Source organism: Petaurus breviceps, unplaced genomic scaffold (assembly GCF_028583685.1).
Source record: "Petaurus breviceps papuanus isolate PSGF00001 unplaced genomic scaffold, PetGlider_PUasm1.0 80, whole genome shotgun sequence".
NCBI lineage: Eukaryota > Metazoa > Chordata > Mammalia > Diprotodontia > Petauridae > Petaurus > Petaurus breviceps.
Genome location: NW_027186540.1, coordinates 16,416,989 through 16,437,818, shown reverse-complemented (window position 1 = coordinate 16,437,818; position 20,830 = coordinate 16,416,989). Strand labels below are relative to the sequence as shown.

At 35.7% G+C, this 20,830-nt stretch overlaps 1 protein-coding gene across 4 annotated transcripts in view; it reads left to right on the top strand.

Annotated features, from left to right (window-relative positions):
* Positions 1 to 16,155, top strand: part of LOC138176029 (platelet glycoprotein 4-like) — a 57,229-nt gene extending 41,074 nt beyond the window's left edge. For all 4 annotated transcript variants that reach the window (XM_069106760.1, XM_069106758.1, XM_069106761.1 and 1 more), the window contains exons 10-15: positions 514 to 701; positions 4,092 to 4,210; positions 5,839 to 5,912; positions 8,470 to 8,524; positions 9,862 to 10,026; positions 13,008 to 16,155. In XM_069106760.1, the coding sequence (XP_068962861.1) occupies positions 514 to 701; positions 4,092 to 4,210; positions 5,839 to 5,912; positions 8,470 to 8,524; positions 9,862 to 10,026 (601 nt within the window). In that variant the 3' untranslated portion in view covers positions 13,008 to 16,155. The remainder of the gene's footprint in view (positions 1 to 513; positions 702 to 4,091; positions 4,211 to 5,838; positions 5,913 to 8,469; positions 8,525 to 9,861; positions 10,027 to 13,007) is intronic.
* The last annotated feature ends 4,675 nt before the right edge of the window (positions 16,156 to 20,830 follow it).

The following is a 20,830-nucleotide window of genomic DNA, read 5'->3' as shown; positions in this document are numbered from 1 at the left end:
ACTAACCTACCATTATAATTATTGTTTTCAGTCCAACACTACTGTCCAGCAACAAGTACACTTTTTAAGGAACCTCAGAGAGTTTTTCATAAATGCTAAAGAATTATGCTAATCTGTTTGGTGGCATTATAGTTCAGTTTGTTTGTTTTTTTTTTTAAACAAGCACTTCTCCCCAAACCACCTTTGTCCTAAACAAATATACTAAAAACAATATATGCCCATTATAAAGGATATAAGTATAAGAATTCCTATCAGAATTCTAATTCAGAATTTTGAAATGTCTTCAATTTTTGGACAAGAAGAAAAAATAGTTTGCTTTCAGGTTCTAGGTCTTGGTAAGGCTGTAGCATTTCATAACCACATTTTATCATCACTGGGTAAGGCAAAGTTTAAAAATTTCACAAGAGTATTTTATTACTCTAGCCAAGGGCAAGGTTGTGAAGAAATGTAAGAACATCTGCAAAGTGAATTTCAAGTGTGTTTCGAACATAGTAATATGTTTTCTACTTTTAGGTCAATCTATGCTGAATTTGAAAATGAGATCAATTTGAAAGGGATCCCAGTCTACCGATTTGTCCTTCCATCTAAGGCATTTGCATCTCCTGTTGTTAATCCAGAAAATGAATGCTTTTGCACGGAAAAAATTATCTCAAAGAACTGTACATCAGCTGGTGTTCTGGACATTAGCAGCTGCAAAGCCAGTGAGTGAAATATTACTGTTATGAATTAATAGTGCCACTCATCGAGAATTTACTTTCTTAATCCCAGAATATCTCAAACTTCCAAAACCGAATGGGATAAAAAGATAAAAATTTTATAGAAGAGTAATTAAAATATTTGTTTGGAGGCAAGTCTCCATATTTAAAATTGGATTACCATGTTCTATGAAAATGAGTAGTGAGGGGGTGGTTAGGTGGCACAGTGAATAGAGCACTAGCCCTGGAGTCAGGAGGACCTGAGTTCAAATATGGCCTCAGACACAACACAAAAACTAGCCATGTGTTGGGATGGCCAGGTGGCACAGTGCCAGCCCCAGCATCAGGAGACCTGGGATCAGTTCCGGCCTCAGATACTTGGCCCCCACACAAAAAATAACTGGCCATGTAACCTTAAGCAAGTTTCTTAACCCCAATTGCAAAAAAAAAAAAAAAAAAAAAAAAAAAACCACCCATTGGCCCTTGGGAAATCACTTAACCCCAAATTTCCTCCCAAAAATGAAAAAAAAAAATGAGTAGTGACTATTGGGTAAATGGTTGCCTGCTTACTTAATGTCTATTTTAGGATGAGAGTAAAATTAATAATATTTTATGCTTCCAGAGGTGTCTCTTTCCACTTGAACTATTTCTTTATCTTCTGCCCCTCGCAGCATGTGCACTCTCTAAGCCACAACTCTATGGGTCATGTGGACTTACTATTATTTTTTCTCTAGACTTGGTATAGAACTTCTGATGTGAAAATTTTCTCCAGTGATACAGATCAGAAATAAATCAATAACTTTTAGCATTAGAGAGTTGCCTCTAGTACTGAGATTAAGTAACTTTCCTGTGATTATATAAAAATTATGAGTCAGAGATAGGACTTGTTCTAGATTTTACTGATTATCTTGTTCTCTATGATATTTAATTATATCAGTTGCCAAATTCATTTATCTTTGAAGTACTTTCATAAGTTTTTCAATCACATTATGTTCTGAATCTACTTGTGAATTTTCCCCCACTTTATTATATGTATTGCATATATATATATATATATATGTATATATGTATACACACATATCTATGTTTATATACAATGTACATTTGTAAATACATATACATTGTTTTTCCACTACCATAAATCTGGAGGTGAGGTGTAAAAAAAGAAAGTTAAAGCATGTGGGAAGGGCCTGGGGGTAAGAGAAGTTGAACAAGGAAATAAAAGGAGATTAAGGTCTCCTGTTCTAGTCTCCAATTTCTGAGCAGGTCATTTCCTGAAATTTTCAAAATAGTTCATTATGAAATTTAATTTTTCCATTTGCCTTTTCACATTTTGAAATCATTAATTTCAAATAAAAAATACAAGCACAAATATCAGCTAATAGAAGTAGTAGCAAATTTCTTTTGAAATAATTTAAGAAACTAGCTTCATTCTTGAGAGTGGTGAAATAAATCATATTTGGAGACTGAGATCTCATTCCCTAGTGTGCTAAATGAGAAAGTAGTCAGGTCATTGAAAAAAATAAAGTTAGGAAGAATAGTTAGAAAGGCATTGAGAGATCAATTTTCAAAATGCCTGTAAAAAGGGAAAATGCCAAATGGCTTGACAAAATACTGCGGACTTATTTATTTAATTGAGAAGATATCAGTATCAGCAACTGATTTTCCTACTTTCTTACTTCAATAAAATCATCCTGAGAATTATAATATGATTACAAATGTATCCTGATATCCTTGATTTAAAATTAGAAGGAAATAAATAGGCAGGATTTCCCTTAGCTGACCAAATCATCAGAGACCAAAACTGGCCTGAAAGGGTTGAGAATACATTTCATTGTGTTATTGATGTTAGAGGAGCAGTCAGGTGGTGCAGTGGAAAAGTTTTGGGCCTGGAGTCAATAAGACTCATCTTCCTGACTTCAAATCCAGCCTCAGATATTTCCTAGCTGTGTGACCCTGGACAAGTCACTTAACCCTCTTTACCTCAGTTTCCTCATCATGAAATGAGCTAGAGAAGGAAATGACAGATTACTCCACTATTTTTGCCAAGAAAACCCCAAATATGGTCATGAAGAATCACACATGATTGAAAAACAAAATTATACTATAGCACAAGACCAGGAGTTAGAAGAACTGTGACCAAATTTTGCTTCAACATTTTTTGCTGTGTGACCATGGACAAGTCACTTAAACTCATCTGCCTCAATTTCTCATATATAAAATGGAATAATCCAAGGCTTGTTGTGAGGATAATAATACTTGTGAAGTGCTTTGAAAACCTTAAAGCACTATGTGTATTGGTTACATATTTTTATGCTTTTTTAAGAAATCATTTGACAAGCAAAATTCCTCAAGGTTCTCTTTTCTAAAATGTCTTTTGTCCATATAAAAATTCTTTCATAACTGAAATGACTGTTGAAATAACTGTTCATTGATAGCCTGAAAATGGAAGCCAAGCAAGGTATCAAACAAATAGGAAAAGCATTCTCACTACAAGTGTTCACTGCTGTCATGAAAGACGAAAAGTTGAAAAAGGAGAGGTGGACAGCTTTGCATTGATTATATCAATCCCTAAAATGCTTGAAATCTATTATTACTCAAAAGATGTCAGTCTAACAGTATACAAAAGAAAGAGAAAATGGGTGAATAACAATTTATCTGGACTAACATGTGCGATTGGATAGTCACTGCCTTGAATGAGTATATTTGTGTATCTTTCTAGAAAAAATGCTAAAAATGGGTAGTCAGTTGAGCTTAAATTGAATAGGATAAGAGTGGGTAGCATTAGGAAGTTTGTTAACACTTTCAGTTATCCCCAGGTGCCCTCTAGCACAACATTTTCCTAAGGAAACAATGGAAAAGAATCACAAGGGATGGAATGGCATGGATAGATTATTGTACACTCCAAATGCCCTTGGAAGAGAGCATCTAGAAAGATGAGATCATGGATTCATTGAAATATGAATATCAACTTGTCTATAGTCAGTTATTTTCTTGAAAAGGAACTATTTATTTGACCAGAGCTGTAAACTACAAATGTAGATTAGCACTGCAACCTTTTATCTTACAAAGCTCCCTGGAGATATTAAGAGGTTAAATGACTTGCTCAGGGTCACCTATCCTCCTGGTAGGAGAAACAGGACTTGAATCCACCTAACGCTTCCTTCCTCAGAGGCCAGTGCTCTACCCATCCTACAACATTTGATCTCAGCAGGACACTTCTAAACTCTTTTCTGACACTAGGATAAGAAAATTATGCTTTACTTTTTTTTTCCTTTAGCCTTGGAAGCAAAGGCGCATTTTCCATTTCGGTGATTTATTTTGTGGCAGCTTTTGTGAACATTTAAAAAGGAAATAATTTTATCAGTGTCCAATTTTTTTTGCCTTTTCTTCCAGAAAAGCCAGTGTACATTTCACTTCCTCACTTTCTACATGCAAGCGCTGATGTGCCAGAACCTATAGACGGGTTAAATCCAAATGAAGAAGAACACCGGACATACCTGGATGTTGAACCTGTAAGCAAATGTACAAAGAATACTACTTCTGTGATTAGAATTACATTTAAGAACCCACTTGTACTCAATAAGCATACACTTTATCCACAGTTCATTTCATGCCTTACCCTCCTCTCCCATTCTAAATTTTTAAAGCTTTCCTTATAGTCCTTTTTGGGGAATCAGTATCCTATAATAGAAAGGACAAGTCAGATCTGGGTTCAGGCAACCATGTGACTTTGGAAGGGTGATTGATTCTAATACTTGTGCTATTTGTAACATTATTTTGAGGATCAAAGGACATCATAGCTTTAAAGTGCTTTGTTAAAGCTTTATAAAGGTCTGGGATAGCAACTGGGTTTGTGATTCCATTGGTATTTGTATAGCCAGAATATGCTAGACATGGGCCTTTAACCAAGTCTTTTTGGCCCCAAGATTAATTCTCTCTCCAATATGTGTGCCTTGTTTCCCTCTGTAAAATATAAACTGGTGTAACTACTAATAATAAAGAATGATTTTCTACCTAGTACAATGGAGCTGGAGGATCTGGATTCAAATCCTGCCTCTGTTGGGTATGATTTGTGTGTCCTTGGGCAAGTCACTAAACTTCCCCGGAACTATTTTCTCATCTGTAAAATCAAGTGATCTCTGAAGTCCCTTGCAGGTCTCTACCTCTGTGATCTAAATACCCATTTTAATTTGTAAGTAGACAAATTTTTATAAAACAGTTCTTTTGGTTCAAATAAGAACTTAATATTTTCTTCAAGATCTCAAGAATCTATTATTTCATCAACATGGGCATACTCTCCAACAACACAGATCACAAGTCTTCTGTATTACCTCGATTTCCAAGCTATCAATTTATCTTTTAAAGATAAGAATTAGCCATGTTATTTTGTTATTTTTAATACCACATAGTATGGATAAGTTTCTGATCCAATTTATCAAAGAAAAAATGATTGAATAATACAATCTGATTGTTATAATCATACCTGCAGATTTGTTCTTTGTGTGTGAATACACATATATTCATACACATGTGAATAAATGTATATATACATGTCTATCTATATAGAGAACATACATGTCTATTTGCATACACAAACTTTATAAATATAAATGCACATTTAAAAATACACATACATGCACACCAGGTTGAACTGATAGAGTGCTGAACTTGAAGACACAAGTACAAATTCTGGCTCAGATACTTACTACCTATAAGATCCTGGGCAGATCAAAGCTAGCTCTGCCAGCCTCTGTTTGTTCATCTGTATAAAAAAGAAGATTTTGGGGAGGCTAGGTGGCACAGTGAATAGAGCACTGGCCCTGGAGTCAGGAGGACCTGAGTTCAAATCCAGCCTCAGACACTTACCCCCCCACACACACATACACACAAACTAGCCATGTGACCTTGGGCAAGTCGCTTAATACCAATTGCCCTCCAAAAAGCAAAAAAAAAAAAAAGATTTGTGGGCTATGAAAATTAAGTGACATAATATATATAAAGTGCTTTGAGAACTCTAAATTGCTATATGTTTTTATTATTATTAGTGTGATTATTATTATATAAGACAGCTAATCATATATTATAGATAGTCAATATATGTCTGGATGGGTAATTTTGTTTCATTCTTATTTTGTTTTAGATCACTGGATTTACTTTGCAATTTGCAAAACGACTACAGGTTAACATACTCGTTAAACCAGTAAAAAAAATTGAGTAAGTTTTTGGATCTGGTTTAGAATTTTAACATGGATGAAAAAATATTTTCTTCTAATTAGATCAAATGGAGTTAGAGGATTAAATCTATAAAAGGTCAAACTTCAAATGTCATCGAGTTTATAAACATCATATCTATTCCTCACTTATATTGCAAATGACTTTCATTTAATAATTTAATATCAGCTGTATTAAGGAGCATAAATGACACATTATAAACAATTAAACAAGGCAGTGAGGTGACCCACTGTATCCACTGCCAGAGTGCTAGGCCTGGTAGACTCATCTTCCTAAGTTCAACAGTATCTTTGCCAAGAATCATGAAGAGGCAGACAGGACTGAAAAACAACAACAAACAATTCAAATGTATAGGTCTGACAATAATTAAATGGAAATTGAATGATGAATATTTAAACTTTTGGATTTGGAAAAAGCTTCATAACCTCTCTTGAGAATTTTGCTGTAGTACCTTTCACCTTCTGTTGAACATCTGCACCTGGATATCTTGCTATCCCATCAAACTTTGTGTCTTATGGAGTTGGTCTCCTCTCTTCTCTTAAACTTCTTCCTACTTGTTATTATCTATTAATGGTACTGCCGATCTTTCAGTCGCCTAGACAGAAAACTTTTAATTCCTCCTCCTTCTCCTGGACTTTCCTCACACAATTTGATCATGTCCACAATATCTCTTTCATCTATCCTCTCATGGCTCCTCATACTTCAAGCCTTCATCACTTTTAATCTGGAGTAGTCTCTCTGCCACTTGTCCCCTCTCTTTATAGTCTTCATACTACTGCCAAAATAATATTCTTAATGTGTAGACATGTGTAGACACCTTCCTATCTCCTCTGCCTGAAAGCCTTCAATGGCTGCCTAATGCCAAGAAGGTAAAATTCAAACTTCTTTAGAACCTAAGACTTTCTATCATCTGGCCCTCACCTTTCCAGACCTATTTTAGGTTACTCACCCAATTATTGGTGGTAATAAGCAAGAGCAGGAGCTTTCTCCCTATAAGTAGACAATTTTAGGCACAGACCCTTTTAAAAGCTAATTCGCTGTCTAGCCTTTCCTCTGACTGGGCTAAACTTTGAACTTGTTACTCAGCAGCCTCTGAAGGCTTCTAAAATAATGTCTGGCACATACTATATACCTTAATTCTTGTTGACTGATATGGCTCAAAGGCATCCAGCCACCTATAGCCCATTAGATTAAAAGCACTTTTTCTCTCCAATTCATGAATTTCCTTATGATTTCTGGGCATATTTCTGTTAGGGTCAGATACCTTTGCAAGAGAAAGTTATGCAGAAAGAACACCAGAACTGTTTCTTTGACTATGCCCCTAGTCCAGCATGGCTGAGCAAAATATAAAATTTTATACACATACATATATATTTACATATATGCATATATATAATGTATGTATACACACATATATGTAGTCTTTTTTCTTGTAGGAAGAAATTTATCCTTCCTCTTTCAAATAATAATTCATATGATAACCAAACTAAAATTAAAGCATTAATTTTAGCATTTAGGGACATTAGAATTTATATAAGCATCTTTGCTCACATAAATAATCAAAGAGAAATAAAGAAATTGAAACCTTTCCCTGTGTCAATAACTTCCTTAGCCTTTGTGGAGGGCAATGGAAAGGAACAGGAAGTTAAGGCTGTTTTCCTTTTCTTCTTGTTATTTGATTTTTAAGGGATGGGGAGTAGGGTCCTAACAGTGAGCACATTTTAAGTTCACAGAGAAGGGCCAGGAAGTTGTCAGCCAGCTGAGGTCTCTTATTACTCACAATCTACATTTTTCCTAACTTGTGCCTTAGTCAACAATGCAGATTATATCCCAGTTTTAGCTGTTGATCTAAATAGCCTGAATGTTTCTACTCTCCTCTCCTCCCAGTAATCACAGACTGTTACTGTTACAGCTTTTCCTACCCTGAAAGCCTCATAGGTGGGTTTTTCTTCCTCCTTCTTCTCAGAAGTCAGTACAAAGTCAGGGACAAGATCACAGAAACTTGTGGAATGTTGGGTAACCATATAAAATAAAACAAACAAAACAAACTCCAATGGATGAGCACTTGGTCCCCAAGGTTTTCACATCAATGTCCCTATAGCCAGAGTCAAGCCCAAAAAACTCATTCACACACCCTACCTTCTGGGAAACCAAATTATTAACTCTTCTCTGAAATCCACATTCTAGTTTATGCCTCTGCATAGTCAGTCTTTTGACATCTTTCTCTTCCTTCCACTGGTGTCACTTCTTTCGTGAAGCCTTCCCTGCCCCTAACCACCACCCCCTCCTCACATTTGCATAGGGCACTTTGTCCAGATCTCTCATTTGCCTCTCTTATATTTTATCTTGCATTATACTTGGCTTTGGTGTACAGATTACAACTCACACAGAAAACTGTAAGCTCCTTATAGGTAGAAACAATCTATGTTCATCTTTCTAACACAATTAGTATAATTTATTACATGTAAAAGGTGGTTAATAAATGGTTGAACTGAATCTTGTATATTTGTTTTTAAATATCTCTCTCATTGTGTTACAGAACTTTAAGTAAACTGAAACGGAACTATCTGGTCCCAGTTCTTTGGCTTAATGAGGTAAGTATTTTGAATATATAATTACTAAAATTTGTGAGATTTTTATTTATAAAAGAAGTCTTTTAATGACAGGTCTCTTTTTGAGCTTAACATCTTCCTCAAACCACTCCCTCCTCCTTCCACATTTGCTTCAAAATATGTTCTATATTTTTATGTGTTTGGGGTTTTAGATTGGATTATTGGGGTATTTTATTGTTCTAAGGACATGTTAATGAATTTAGACAGTACTGATCATCTGTGTGTATGTATGCACATGCATGCATGGCTGTGCTTTTCTATTTGAATAGACGACCAAAATGGACAGGAACATAGAATTTTGCTTCATCCTGACAGAGCAAGAATATGTTCTGCCAATTAGTACCATTAGGATTATATTAAACCTTTATCTTAAATATCTGTTTATATGGGGTCTTGCAATAGGAATTGCACAAAAGAGAATCATAGAAATTTATTTGGCCCTTAGCAAATTGTGCCTCTTTTATGGAGCAGTCCTAGTCCAGTCTGGTCACATTGGGGCACATTTTGTATTCATAATTCCATGACAAGTTTACAAATATCATATGATAGATTACTGCTAAGAGACTTTGAAACTGTTTTGTAATCATTCAAGACAAGTAGTCACAAAGCTAATAAATACTGTGGGCCTCTGGAGTGGAAATGAACCAAAAGACTCTTTGAACTTTTCTTCTGATAACAGTGAACAAATGACTGGTGACAATGTGGTACAAGTAGCTCGTCACTCTTACTACTGGTTAAAATCTAAGGCAGTCATTGATCATTGTTACTATCAAAGTACCTTACTGGGAAGAGAGAAAGGTTAAGGAAAGCAAACATGAAAAAAATGCCTATTGTTCATTAAATTTCAGTTTTCATCTACTGGCTCAAACTTGATCATTCAGTCCTGACCTTTTTGCAAAAGAGAAAGAAACTGGACAGGAACAAGAATTTGGTGGAAGTAGCTACTTACAATAAGGGGAAAGAGCAGTGGGAAGGAAGAAGCAAATTGAAGCAATATCAGTGTTTCAATGCAATTTGCATGTATCTTTATCTCAAGTCTACCTTGATCCACAAAGAGTAAAAACTTTTAGTAGGCAAAAGCTAGGCCATGGATATGTTTTCCTCTTAAGTAGGGAACTATTTAATCATGATTCTCTTTTTTTTCTTGAGTTAGTCCCAAATAAATCCTATTTACTCGTCACAATTCCTTAAGCTTTTCAAGCATACTTTCATTTTTGAAAATGCACACACAACATAATGCAAGAGGAGAATATTTGTTGTAGGCTCAGTGTTTATCTTACTGTTTCATAAATAATACTACTACTTTGCTTTGGTTTCAGACTGGTACCATTGGTGATGAGAAAGCGGAAATGTTCAGAAAACAAGTAACTGGCAAAATAAGCCTCTTGGGTCTGGTAGAAATGGTTTTACTAACCATTGGTCTTGTGATCTTCGTTGCATCCATGATTGCATATTGTGTATGCAGGTCAAAGAAAATAAAATAAGTAAGTACATCTACAAACAAACAAACAAAACAACAACCTGTCGATGACATAGCATAGTTCTTCACTTTCAATGTTTTCATGGTATTCAAAAGAAGGATTATGCAGCTGAAAGTTGTGAATCTTTCTGTGTAAACAACCCAATGTTGGGTTTCCCTACAATTCTGATCGGTTTTCTAGATATAAAGGTAAGTAGAAAAGGCAAAGCACTATAGGTTCATAGACTTGGAAGGCACCCTAGTGGCCATGTAGGCCGATCCCAGTGTAAACCTTCCTATTCTACAATATCATGGTTGCTGATCGTCTGCCTTCTGATTGAATGTTTCTAATGACAAAAAACTCACTGTGGTGCAAGGTGGTTGTTAAGATCGAATGAAATAATTTGTATAATCAGCCTTGCAGACTTGATATTAAGACTTGATATGTTGTTAGCTAATAAATCAGGTAGATAGTATGGCCTAGAAAACCCGAGGGTCCAGTCCCTCCTCAGACACTTACTAGCTGTGTGACTCTGGGCACTTAACCTCTCAATTTATTCGACTGTAAACTAGAAATGCTAATAATAATACCTGCCTTCCAAGACTGTTTTGAGGATTCAAATGAATTAATATTTGTAGAGCCCTCTACAATCATTCTGTGACTGGTAGCCTTATAGAGTTGGCTAGCACATGGAGTTGCTAAATGAAGTGGTCAGCATCATATGGTTAATATGTGAAGAAGCAAGACTTGAACACAAAATGTTGAAATGTTACATGACTTCACGAGAATCAGAAAGTCACCATATATTAAACACAATGTTATACTTGAGAGGCAGATGGCTTTGTCTTTCCTTCTTTCCCTCCTTTCTTCCTCTCTCCTTCCCTTTCTCCCTCCCTTCCTTTCTTTCTTCCTCCCTTCCTCCCTCCCTTCCTTTCTTCCTTCCTCCCTTCCTTCCTTCCTTTTTCTTCTCCCAGTTCACTGTGAAGCTCATAGATTGGACCACAAGAGGTCCCTGCCCAAGCTCTACTTAATGGTTCTATTCTGGGCCCTCCTGGCTTAGAGTGAATGTCAATAGTAACTATTTATCTTTGGACCAGCAATCCTGAGGGTCTTCTCCTCCCAGCTTGATTGGTTTTTTTTATTTTTTTCTAATTAAAGGGGCCATGCCTTGACTTACTTCTTAAAGAGGTCTATTTATTGAATGAGTCTTACCTCACTTAATGAATAAATGAAAAGGCTTTAACCTAAAAGGGCCAGGGTCTCCCACTGCATCCTGGGTCATCTCCAGTCATCCTGATAAATATCTGGTCATTGGATCCAGATGGTTCTGGAGGAAAAATAGGCTGGTGACTTTGAACAGCCCTCCTTCACTGAAATCAAAGTCAACTGCAAGTCTTGTCATCATTTCCCTGATGCCATGGTCCTCTTCTAAAATGAAAGACAAATACAAGCAGCAAATATAAAATGCTCTGATTCTCATTCGAAGCCTTTTATAACCTAACCTTCTCCCACCTTTTTCAGTTTTCTTAACATAACACTTTACTCTCTAAAACATACTCTTCCATTCAGTGACACTGGCCTACTGGTTGTTTCATGAGAAAAAACAAAAACATTCCATCCATCTCCACTCCAGATATTTTCTCTGACTATCCCCCATCCCTAGAATACTCTGCCTCCCCTACTATGACTTTAAGTCCTTCCTTTAAGTGCCAACTAAAATACCACCTTCTGCAGAAGACCTTCCCACTCCTCTTCATCCCAGTAATCTTCCTATATTATTTCCTATTTATACTGTATATAGATTGCTTTGTAAACAGTTATTTACATGTCATCTCCTCCATTAGATTTTTTTTTTAAGCAATCGGGGTTAAGTAACTTGCTCAAGGTTACACGGCCAGTTATTTCTGGGGGTGGTGCTAAGTATCTGAGCCCAGATTTGATCTCCAGGTCATCCCAATATTGGAGCCAGTGCTCTCACTCGCTGAGCCACCTGGCCGCCCCTAAGCAATTGGGGTTAAGTAACTTGCTCAAGGTTACACGGCCAGGTGTTTCTGGGTGGGTAATAAGTGTCTGAGCCCAGATTCGATCCACATGTCATCCTGACACTGGAGCTGGTGCTATTACTCGCTGTGATACCTGGCCACCCCCTCCATTAGATTTTAAACTCCTTGAGGGTAGGGACTATCTTCTACCTCCATTTGTACCCTCAGAGCTTAGTTCAGTGCCTGGCACATAGTAGGCATTTAATAAATGTTTATCGAATCGAATTGAATATAACTTCATATCATTATATCATATTACCTTCATTTGCATATGATCCCAGATCATGAAATTAATCTTCTATTCATTAAGTCATGGTTACTTTAAGACTTTTGTTATGACCAGGGCACATATCAGCCTGATATCTTCACCTTACTCTATAGCATGCAGGCCAAATAGAAATGGAATGAAGTTTTCTTTTTACTACTCCTAAGAAAATGCTTTTTTTCTAGAGCTTTTCTTCTGTAAATTTTCAAAAGTCCACAGGTTGGAGAACTAAGCTGTTGAGTAACAACAACAAAAAAAAAACAGCTCCTAGAGAGTTGGTATTTAATACAAACCTATTTGTTTACACCCTTAAAAAAGATGTCAACTCGGGGCAGCCAGGTAGCACAGCGAGTAAGAGGACCAGCTCCAGTGTTGAGAAGATCTGGAGATCGAATCCCAGGCTCAGACACTTAGCACCCACCCAGAAACACCTGGCCGTGTAACCTTGAGCAAGTTACTTAACCCCAATTGCTTAGGGGTGGCCAGGTGGCTCAGTGAGTAAGAGCACCAGCTCCAGTGTCAGGATGACCTGGATCAAATCCGGGCTCAGATACTCAGTACCACACCCAGAAATAACAACTGGCCATGTAACCTTGAGCAAATTACTTAACCCCAATTGCTTAAAAAAAAAAAAAAGATGTCAACTTCTTAACTTTTAAAACAATCTAACTCGTTAACTTTTTTTTTTCTTTTTACAGGTAACAAGAGACATTTTGGATACAGGGAACAGCTGTGTCATGATCAAGACCCTTCGATAACATTAGATCAACTCATCCAGATTTAACATAGTTTGTGTGCACAGACTATACATAAGAAGCTGAGACATTGATCTTAAAGCTAACCAGCAATATTTTTTTTCTGAAGAGCTATTATTAGGTTGCTATTACATTAAATAAAATTCCATACCCCCACATCATATCTTTTTAAATGCATCATGATCAAGTTGGTTGCAAAATCTATAGAATGCAATTATACATGAGTAAATTATTCCTATCTCTAGTACTGTCTGGTTAGAGATTCATTACAAAAGTTGAAGTTTGCACAGGCCACAAGTACTGAGCTTTCCAGTGTTCCAGGGTAAAAGAGCTATCACCAACCATATTCTCTGTAGTCGGTGGCAATAAGTCAACTTTTTTTTTTTCTTTCTCAAAAGCTGTCAGTTCAACGCTTCATGAGAAACAACTTGAAAGGCCAATGGGAAATATGTGAATATTGGCACCACTGTTTCTATCTTAGCCCATTCAGAAACAAAAAAGGTATCAATCACCTTTTACTTAGGTATAAACCCTGTTCTTCTTGACCCTGTGCTCATGAAAATGAAAACCACTCAATCACCTGTCTTTTCATTTTCATGAATATGGGCTTGGATATTTTCCCCAAACTTTTCAGTTGTTTAGGAAGCTTGTGAGTATAGTCCTTCATCCTTCCATTTATCTGAGACTGAAGATTGGTTATTGTAGAACGTTACAGCGTCATCGGAGACATGAATCAGAAGTGTTGTTTTCATGGACTACAATCAAGGATAGAATGTGTATATTAATAAAGTTATTTGTGACATTAGAACTGAGGATGGCATAGTAACTCCCAAAAGGACGGATTTAAAACTCAAACTATTTTGATTAGTCCTCTTCTGTATTATTGTACTCCTCCATCCTTTCATTTTCATGTAGTGTATACCTTTCCTTTTTATTCTCCCAGAATATGAATGTTTTAAGTTTTCCTTTCTTCATCTAGGTTCTATTTAAGTTTTGCTGACATTTAATCAACAATGTGTGATTACCCTTCAACTTCATTTTTTTCTGAATAATTGGAGAAGAAAAGGCAGTAACATGCTGAGTTCCTTCTCTGGTTCACTTTTAAAGAAATGGAAGTTGAGGTACTCTGAATAGAATTCTTCACCCCCCACATTGGTAGAAGCAATTAATGACTTTTTTTTCCTTTGGTTATTGATGCCACCAGTGTATGGCGGAGGAAAAGTTCCCTTTTCTTGGAAAGAAGAGTACACTTCATGTTTCTAGTATAGAAAAAAGAAGCAAAATTATTATGTATTTTTATACTAAGTACATTAATCATTTTTTCATATTAAAATTGGTAACAGATTAGGATCTTAATAATACCATGGCACATCTGGGGGGCAAATCTCCTTGAAGAATTCAGAAATCTAACAAAATTAGTTAATTGGAGATACAGATGTATATCAGTGTATTAAACATATTAGTTTATTATGAGGCACAAAATTTGTTTTCAGTTATCAACCAATCAACAAGATAACCAAAAGCCTTAACTTAGAAGGTAATGTGCATTCATCTGACCCTCAAGAAATCTTATTTAATTAACAAAAAGTTTAATGTGCTTCCTGCAATGGAAACATTTTGTATTTTATACTTATCTGGAAGACAAAACAAAAACAAGCAAACCAACCAACCACAACATGTCTTTAGGTCCTAGGAAGACCCAGTACTTCAAGGACTAGGCTAACATAGTTTTGGGATAGAAAATACATAATCTACCTCCAGTCCCCAGTGCTTAAGTAAATAGTACTTCCCAAAGCAAAATCAGACCTGGGTTCAGCTGGGTTACACTGCTAGAACTTAATGACATTCACAATGGATGCTGGCTCTGATTCAAGCACCTGGAAATCAGGGAGGTGAGATTGGGCATGTTCTTTTCCCATGTCCATTAATTGTTTTAATGTAGCCTTAACTTTATGGCACTCCTTATATTCTAGACATTACATTTCAGTTTTTAAAATTCTCTATATGACTGTCAAAGACTGAAAATTCTCATGCAAGATGTCTGTATTGAAAAGATTCCATAATGAACTGAACATTGTTTCACCTTTGAAAAGACAATATAAAACAGACAAGGTTATGTTTTTCATAGAAAAAAAATGATAGTTGAATTTTTGATAGTTTTATTTCTTGTTTATTTGTGCAAAAATAGTGGCTTTTTTCAAATCAATGGCTAGTTTTCAGTGGGGTTAAATGTTTGATGATTTGTAATTATATGTGGGTGAAATACATATTTTTTTAATGCAAAGATACATAGTGACAGAAAAGCACTTTTCATCCTTAATCTTAATTACAAAAAAATCATGAAAATCCTTGAAAACTGGTTTTTGTGTATAAAAATTCACCATTTGAAAACATCTAGTTTTTGTAGACAAAATAAATGCTTCCTGTTGTTAATATGTGAACTGAGAAACCCCCAAAAAGGTATTGTGCTTGGATTCTCAGGAAAAATGTATATTATATATATAAAATATATATATTTAGCACTGCTTGTGAAAGCAACAGATGTAGTTGTATACAGCCTGTTTCTATACTAAAATCTAACTTTGTAAAAGGGCTGAATGCTTGTTTAAAAGGTGTGTATGTGTGCAATAATGTCTCAATTACTTGCTGTATTTTTTTTAATTACCCATGATAAATATCTGAACTATCCACAAAGCATTGTTTTTCCTCTTAGAGTTTAATTTGAAGGATATGATGACCCAATTTTCTATTTGAACTCACCCAGACCAGGGGCAGAGTAATAAACATTCTTTTTTTTTCTTTCCCCAAAAACTATGGAAATCTTGGATGCCTGGTATCATCCTGACTGCATTCTGGATACTTTTGTAATTCTTATCTCCTTACATATGTATTAATTAAATTACACTGTCCCTTCTCCCATAGGTACCCTCATCCTCATTTGTTTGCAGAGTAACTAGATTAATCATTTCCAAAATTAGTTAATAATTTATTGAAGATACAGAACATTCTGCATTTCATCTTCATGGCCCCCAAACAGCACCATTTTGAAATGTGTATAAAAATAAATAAACTTCTATTAATAAAAAAAAAACACTGTTTTCTACTTCTTCCCTCCTTTTCTCCACTGCTCTTACCATTTTTCATACTTTGTGGTCATGTTGTTACTTTAATTTTAGTTGTATGGACATTCTCTTTAGTTTGTGTGGATTTATCATTTGTGCCTTTAATACCACTTAATTTCCATTTAACATTTAAACATACTTTCTCATTGTAGGCTGATAGGATTAGATCAATAAAGGACTTTTTTTTAATTAGATAGAATTAGATCAATAAAGGACTTTCAATTTTGCTGCTTCCCAAAGTATCCCCTATGACCAAACCCAGGAAGGAATCAGTTCTATTTATGCATAGTCCTACAGGATAGATAATACAAGCCTCTGGTAAATTTGAAAAGAACTATATAACCTTGAAATGTTTTATGATTGCTGTGTTGCTCAGTGATAATTTCCCACCTAGAAGAAATAGGGCTACAAAGGGAATGTATTTAGTGTGAACAATGTGTGTCAATAACTTAATCAGGGAATTATAAACACAGATGCTTTGGAATTCTTAATGTCTCTATTATCACTTTCAGATTAAAATAATAAAGTGAATCTATGGGATAGTGTAACTTGGTGAGTTGACACAACTTGAAATCTTATTGATGGACCCCACCAGAGCATTTTTCATGGCAATAAAATAATGTATATGACCTCGGGGCCAAGTGTCTGTATCTTTCCTCAGTATAGAAACATCCATATCAAAAGTTTTCACTTAATTTCTCAGTAATCCAATAACTTCCTCAAAATTAATCCCTGTTCCAGCCAATTTATCAGTTGGAATGATTATTTCTTAAGTTAACATGGCCAAAAGATCCAAATACAATAACTAGAAAGTATCATATACTTCACCCACCCCACCCAATTTAGATGCTTTACAGAGATTAGATCTTTTTGTCTTATTGTTGGACTCTTTCCTCTAATGTCTATTGCACCACTGTGGTGTTTTCCCAGAGAAAATTACACAGGTCAAGCTTATGGTTTTGAGAAGAATTATCAGCATTTTCTGATCAGGTCAGTAGCAGAGAGTCTTCTCTTCAGTGTCAAATTCAATATGGTTTCCCTAAGAAATATTCATTGATATGGACCTGAAAGGGACCTCCAAGGCCATCCAGTTCAACAGATTCATTTTATACACGAGGAAATGAAGGTTCAGAAAGATTAAATGATTTTCCTTCACAGCTTCAGAGTGGATTTTGAATACCTTCTCTAACCCCATGATAATACAGCCATAGATATAGAGGTAGAAGGGATTTCAGAACTTCTTTCTCTGTCCCTGTCTGGAATCAAATTCTTGTGGCATGAGTTTGTCCCCATCCCTTCATTTTCTTATACCATTCAGGATTCATTTTTTTCCTACCTCCTTATTCCACTTATTCCCCTTGATGTAGCCTGAACTTTTCTTTTTATATCTGAACTCGTTTTTTCCCTATCTCTTTAATCACACCTTTCACTCTGCTTTAGAATTCTCAAGACGAGAAAATATGAACTAGAAACTTTGCATATTAAAAAGAATAGTGAATTATATTAACATCATAAAATACTAGAAAATTGTCCCTTTCAATAGATTAGATGCTAGAGGAAAAAATAACAAACAATATTCTATGGCCAGATCAATTTACTTCATCTCTTACCCAGTGTTTCTAACATGTTCCTGGACCAGCCACTAGATGGCACAAATAGACCTAATGTTAAATGTTCTATTCCTGGAAACAACAAAGCCACACAGGAGGAATTGTAAAGGTTTTTTGTTTCTTTATTTGGCCTATTTGACTGCATTAGAATGGAAGCCTAACATGTATATTTTCTTTATATGCACCAGTATCTATTATTCTGCACTAAATTTTTTTTTGAAGATAACAGAATGGCTTAGAAAGTCATCATAGTGCACAGTAAAGAATGATGGATTTGGATTCAGAAGACCAAGGTTATATTCCTATAACTTATTATTATTTGCTTTGCTTTGATTTTTTATTTTTGGAGGGGCAACTGAGGTTAAATGGCTTGCCCAAGCTCACACAGCTAGTAAGTGTTAAGTGTATAAGGTCAAATTTGAACTCAGGTTCTCCTGACTCCAGGGCAGGTGCTCTATTCACTGTGCCACCTACCTGCCCCTATATTTGTAGATTGAGCGAGTCATTTCAACTTTCATGGCCTCCATTTCTTTTTTTAATTTTAATTTTTTTTGGTCTTTATTCATTTGTTAGTTTACTTTGAGTTTACAAGATTCAGTTCCCCAGTTCTTTGAGTTTCAAACTTTCTCCCTCTCCCTTCCCTCTCTCCCCCCCCTCCCCATAGTGGCATACAATCAAGTATAGGATTTGCATATAGTTTCACATTAGACTTTAGTCAGGTTATAAAGAAGGATTGTATAGAATGGACTGAACAATGGGAAAGAGGAAACAAAACAAAACCAGAAAAAGAAAGAGAGCAGGTAATTTGCTTCAATCTGCATTCAAACTCTGTTCTTTCTTAGTTCTTTCTCTGAATGTAATCATCTCTCTCCATCATAAGTCTTTCAGAGTTTACTTATAGCCCTGCATTTCAGAGAAGAGTCTGGTCTATCAAAGTTGGCCATCACACATATGTTGTATCTGTAATTGTGTACAAATTTTTCCTGGTTCTGCTCTTCTCACTCAGCATCAGTTTATATAAGCCTCTCCGGGTAGATATGAAGTCCATCTGCTCTTTGTTTCTTATGGCACAATAGTATTCCATAACATTCATATACCATAACTTGTTCAGCTATTCCCCAATTGATGGGTATCCCCTTAATTTCCAATTCTTTGCCACCACAAAAAGAGCTGCTATGAATATTTTTGTACATATGGGTCTTCCACTTTCATGATCTCTTTGGGATACAACCCTAGAAGTGGTATTGCTGGGTCAAGGGATGTGAAATTACTTATTGCCCTTTGGGCATAGTTCTAGATTGCTCTCCAGAATGGCTACATCAGTTCACAACTCCACCAGCAATGTATTAGTGTTCTAATTTTTCCACATCCTCTCCAGCATTTGTCATTTTCCTGTTTTGTCATCTTAGCCAATCTGACTGGTGAGATATGGCACCTCAGAGTTGTTTTGATTTGCATTTCTCTAATCAATAGTGATTTAGAGCATTTTTCATATGTTTATAGATATCTTTAATTTCTTCCTCTGAGAACTGCCTGCCTGTTCATATCCTTTGACCATTTATCAATTGGGGACTGACTTGTATTCTTATAAATTTGGCTCAATTCTCTGTATATTTCAGAAATGCAGGGCCTCCATTTCTTTATCTGGAAAATGGGCTAGACTTGATTACCTTCAAGGTCCTTTCCCCCTATAAATCTTTATCCTAATGGAAAGAACTTTGGATATGGAGTTGAAGACCTGTGTTTTATTTCTAGCTCTGAAATTAACACGATATATGATGTTATTTGTTGTTTAATTGATTAGTCATGTCTGACTCTTCGTGACCCCATTTAGCGTTTTCTTGGCAAAGCTACTAGAGTGGTTTGTTATTTCCTTCTCTAGCTCATTTTTACAGATGAGGAAATGAAGACAAACAGGACTGAGTGACTTGCCCAGAGTCACACAGATAGTAAGTATCTGAGGTCAAATTTGAATTCAGATCCTCCTGAGTCCAGGCTCTCTATCTGCCTATGATGTTAGGCAAATCTTAACCTCTGTAGCATACAGTTTTTTCTCCTATAAAATGAAGGGGCTGGAATAAATGACATTTAGGATCCCTCCTAGTTCTAAAATTATTCTAACTTTATTAAAAAGCTTTTTGACTTGCATGGAAGACTTTCCAAAACTGTCCAGGTATTTGGTATTATATCCTTGCCTTTTAATAAAAGATATGATTCCTTGTTCCATTAGAAATCTATGGAAGGACTAGAGAATTCTGGAAAGAGTTTTTTTTTTTCTTTCCCTCCCCCAAATACTATTTCTCTTGGCTTTTCACATGGTGCATAGCATCCTGAAATGGCATCCAGCTTTACAACTCTTGACTTTGCATATGGATGACCTACTACTCTAGGACAATCGGCTGATGCCGCAGTAAGCTTCTTGCCTTTTTCTCATTGGTCTTGGCTATGAATGAAATATAGATGCAACTAAAGTATGTCTCCCAGGGAATATAGCCTGAAATAATATGGATGATGTTTAAGGTAAAATTTCAAATATTAGTCTGAGGGGTAGAAGGAGATTTTGTTTTTTCTCCATTAAGGTGTTGAAATCTCAGTATTAGCTATTGCCAAGGATTTATATGCATAATCACCATTGATTATTTTTTTTTTTTAAGCAATCGGGGTTAAGTAACTTGCTCAAGGTTACACGGCCAGTTATTTCTGGGTGTGGTGCTGAGTGTCTGAGCCCGGGGTTCGATCTCCAGGTGTTCTCAACACTGGAGCCGGTGCTCTTACTTGCTGTGCTACCTGGCCGCCCCTACCATTGATTATTATAAAACCAATGTTTTAAATTAAAGAAAGCTACATACTTATTTTCAGCTGGAATGCATTAAAAGCAATGAAATAAATATAAATGTTGTAAGTAAGATGAATGAAGAAGTATTTCCAAATTTTTGAAAATTACAAGCATTCTTAATCCTAGACTAGTAAGATTCATTATAGGATTAGATACTTGAAGATCTCACCCATGGTCACACACACATGCATGCACACA